This window comes from Brachyhypopomus gauderio, chromosome 6 (genome assembly GCF_052324685.1).
Source record: "Brachyhypopomus gauderio isolate BG-103 chromosome 6, BGAUD_0.2, whole genome shotgun sequence".
Taxonomy (NCBI): Eukaryota; Metazoa; Chordata; class Actinopteri; order Gymnotiformes; family Hypopomidae; genus Brachyhypopomus; species Brachyhypopomus gauderio.
Genome location: NC_135216.1, coordinates 5,813,108 through 5,816,694, shown reverse-complemented (window position 1 = coordinate 5,816,694; position 3,587 = coordinate 5,813,108). Strand labels below are relative to the sequence as shown.

Sequence of the window (3,587 nt, the reverse complement as noted above, 5' to 3'; positions counted from 1 at the left end):
TCTCATTTTGTAAGAACTGCTGCTCTAGCCTGCTGATATTCAACGTGAACCGAGTTACGTTGGAGGTTTGTGCGAGGTGGGCGGAGTCATGCGCTAAGGTCACTCGCGAAAGTATAAACCTAGCTTTAACGAACTGCAGCTGACTGACACTACAAGAGTGGGTGTGTCCAGGGTGCAGAGAGCTGGGCCCGTGGAAAATCTGAAACCAACCAATTAAACTGCAGCCTCAGATCACGTGCTTGGCAAAAGTTTATGCATCTACATGCGATCTCATTAGACCGGCGAGAGTGTCGGGGGGCGGGGGGGTGGTGAGTGTAAAATGGACACAAATTAAGTATTATGTCTCTATCGACTGATCGCCAGTGGTTAAAATGACCATTTCCAGTGGGGTGGCACAGGCTCTGTTGGGGGGGGGGGTCAACCCCCCGGCCCCCCCTTTGGCTCTGCCATTGGAAGTGTGCACAATGTAAGCAATTAAATACAATTATGTGTTTACTCTTTTAATAAATTGTGTGTCTAATAGCCATGTTTGAGTGTGACTAAATAATTTCCTCACTATCGCAGTTTATAATGAACTCATTTTAATATCGGAACAATATTAAGGGGGTGGCGCCCTAGCGCCCCATATTGGCCAGCCACCACTGGATATTTGTTTCATTTGGTAGAAATCGAGGAAGAAGTTGATGAAGAAACCACTTTCCCATCCACAACCTCTTCCACAACGGTGATGATTTTTGTCCTCGATTTGGAGCTGGAGCTGGAGTTGGAGGTGGTTGTGACACTGTTGAAAAATTTGGACGAGCACATGCATAAAGTGTATTTGAATATAATTTTATGACTCTGGCTTATGTTGGCTTTTTAACTCACACGTTAGTATCGCCATCCAGCAGTCTCCTGTACTCAGCGATCTCCAACTCGAGTCTCGTCTTGATGTCCAGCAGAATATTGTACTCGTGCTTGTTGTTCTCTAGATCAGCTCGGAGGTGAGCCATCTCATTTTCTAGGTAGCTTACCTGTATGAATCATCAGAGGATGATGTGCCAAGATTGAAAGAAAGAAAAGGAGTTGTTTCTGAAGTCATGTTAAAGTGCTACAACCTTTGCCCTTCTGGGTTCTGAACCAGCTCACCTGCATCTGGAAGCCTGCCATTTTCCTGCCGTAACTGGCCTGGGTCTCAGCCAAGGTTTCCTCCAAGGATGCTTTCTGTGGTGAGGACATCAATCATGAAATAAGATGAATGGGTATTGGTATTTTCATATTATGATTGGAAATGTGCTAAGTTTGTCACTCAACTCATCAGCCAAGATTTAGTTTTGATGTTAAACCAGCCCTTGAATCAAATCTGGCCTCAGAATCATTGCTCAATCACCATGATTGATCTACCCACCAGACTCAGAGCAGTCTGGAGTTCTGCTTGAAGTGTCAACAGCGTGGATCTGATGGTGTTGACTTCAGTGTGAGAGGTCTTCAGAGTCTCTGTGTTAGTGACAACCTCTTGTTTCAGGCTCTCTGTCTGAAAAAGAAATTCAGCTAAATTTCAGCTGATTTCAGTTGAATTACTATTAATATCAAAATATTAAATACTGAGGGATCCTGCTGTTTTCCTGAAGAGAACTGGATTAACGATGAGAAACCCACCTTTGTCTTGTACCAACTCTCAAGATCTCTCTTGTTCTTAGCAGTAACAGTTTCATAATGCTCTCGGATTTCTTCCAAGTGTTTGTTGAGGTCATCCTGAGGTGCGGCATCCACCTCCACATGAACCTGACCACTCATCTTTTGACGCATGGCTAACATGTCCTTAGAGAAAAACAAACATATTTGATAGATTTTTACTATTAAATTTGCTTTAACTATTAGAAACAAACACTGATTTGTCTAATTATTTACATACTCCAAACATTAAATGATTGTACCTCCTCATGGTTCTTCTTGAGGAAAACCAGCTCCTCATTCAGGTTCTCAATCTGCATTGAATGGTCTGTTTTGGTCAACTGGAGATCTTCAATCAGCCTCTTCAGCCCAACAATGTCAGCCTCCACAGACTGATGCACTGCTGCTTCAGTCTCGTACCTTGTAAAGACACAACAGCAACATATAATCTCCATGGCAGTAATGAGGAGAGGGTAGTTCCCTCAAAATTAACGCCATTTCTTTTCCTCCCGTGCAGAATTGTTGGATAAAGGTTAAACTCACTTTAATTTGAAGTCATCCATAGCTAGCTTAGCATTTTCAATGGAGAGGTACACTCCTCCTTTCAAATGGATAGCTGTCTGGATCTAAATGTGTTAAAAGTGGCATTAAAAATATATAGCAATTTTTTCCCACAAAGTCCTAAAATTTTGCTATTAAAAACTCTGGAGAGATCTTGATTACCTTGCCCTGGAGTTCACTGATGGTGGCATGGAAGGTAGCGTAGTCCTTAGACATAGGGGAGGTCTTGCTATCAAGGAACTGGCGGATCTTCAGTTCCAGCTCAGCGTTGGCCTTCTCCAACAAGCGCACCTTCTCCAGATAGGCAGCCAGACGCTCGTTGAGGTTCTGCATGGTGAACTTCTCGTTACTGATGATAGATGAGTTCAGTCCATCACGCATGTTCAGGGCTTGAGAACCAGAGCCCCAGCCCATGGCGGTGGAGATGCGAACCCCAGAGTTCCCTGCTCCGCCATACATGCTGCTGGACTGCCCTGTTCTCACTATGGTACTCTTGCTGCTGGTGGAGATATGCGAGGCTTTCTCAGAAGACACGTAGCTTTGGCTGGAGTAGGCACTTGCCATGTTGCTGTTTCACAGAAGGCTTTGCCGCAAACAGAGTGAAGACACGAAGATTCTGGGCTCTTTTATACGTGAGCTTAGGCATTCAGGTCAACAACCTGGAATGCAATGCGTAACCTTATAGAAGCAATATGATTATCTGCCATCAGTCACCGTAGCCATACTTTGTGGTTGACTAACTTTACACACATACACACTCACACACCCACACAAAACAGTGCAGGTGCCGATGACCCCACCCCGTGTCCGGCAGTGACTTGTGGAAAGTAATGACAGGTTAAGCACTAAACAACGCGTGGGATGCAAAAACATACCATCTTCATACATAACATGCCATCTTCATTCATGTTTAATGCTTTTCAAAAGAAGAACATTAAACAAACTTGATATATTTACCTTAGCTCTTTTTTTTAACCTCAGGCCTGTCCTTTCAGAGCTGAAGACATGCTAAAAAAAGTACATTTACAGTGCAGAGGTTTCCCTTTCTCACAACTTCTTTCTCAAAAGTAGGCTGTGAGAAATAAATAAATAGTGTTCTTTCTAGAACAGATAATGTTAACATTTGTTTTTTTGCTAAGATTAGTCTGTGCAAATGCTAAGTCCAATACGATTTTCAAATGAATGTTAAACACAAAGCTACATCAACCCCCCCCCCACACACACACACAATGTATTACACCAATTTATCACATTCAATTGCGCAATTTCCCCAGACCCTAGAGTTCTGTTAGTCTGTTGGTACGTCATCATGCCTATGAAAACACCCTCCAACATCTAGAGTCATAAGCTCAGCTTCAAGTCTCATGGAAGAC

At 43.3% G+C, this 3,587-nt stretch overlaps 1 protein-coding gene across 1 annotated transcript; it reads right to left on the bottom strand.

Annotated features, from left to right (window-relative positions):
- Positions 1 to 564: 564 nt before the first annotated feature.
- LOC143516568 (keratin, type I cytoskeletal 13-like) lies at positions 565 to 2,903 on the bottom strand. Its single transcript, XM_077008244.1, has 8 exons — positions 2,377 to 2,903; positions 2,197 to 2,279; positions 1,917 to 2,073; positions 1,639 to 1,800; positions 1,388 to 1,513; positions 1,129 to 1,203; positions 868 to 1,013; positions 565 to 781 (listed from the first exon to the last, which is right to left on the bottom strand). The coding sequence occupies exons 1-8, from the start codon at positions 2,776 to 2,778 to the stop codon at positions 655 to 657; spliced, it is 1,278 nt and encodes a 425-aa protein (XP_076864359.1). The 5' UTR covers positions 2,779 to 2,903; the 3' UTR covers positions 565 to 654.
- Between the last annotated feature and the right edge of the window lie 684 nt (positions 2,904 to 3,587).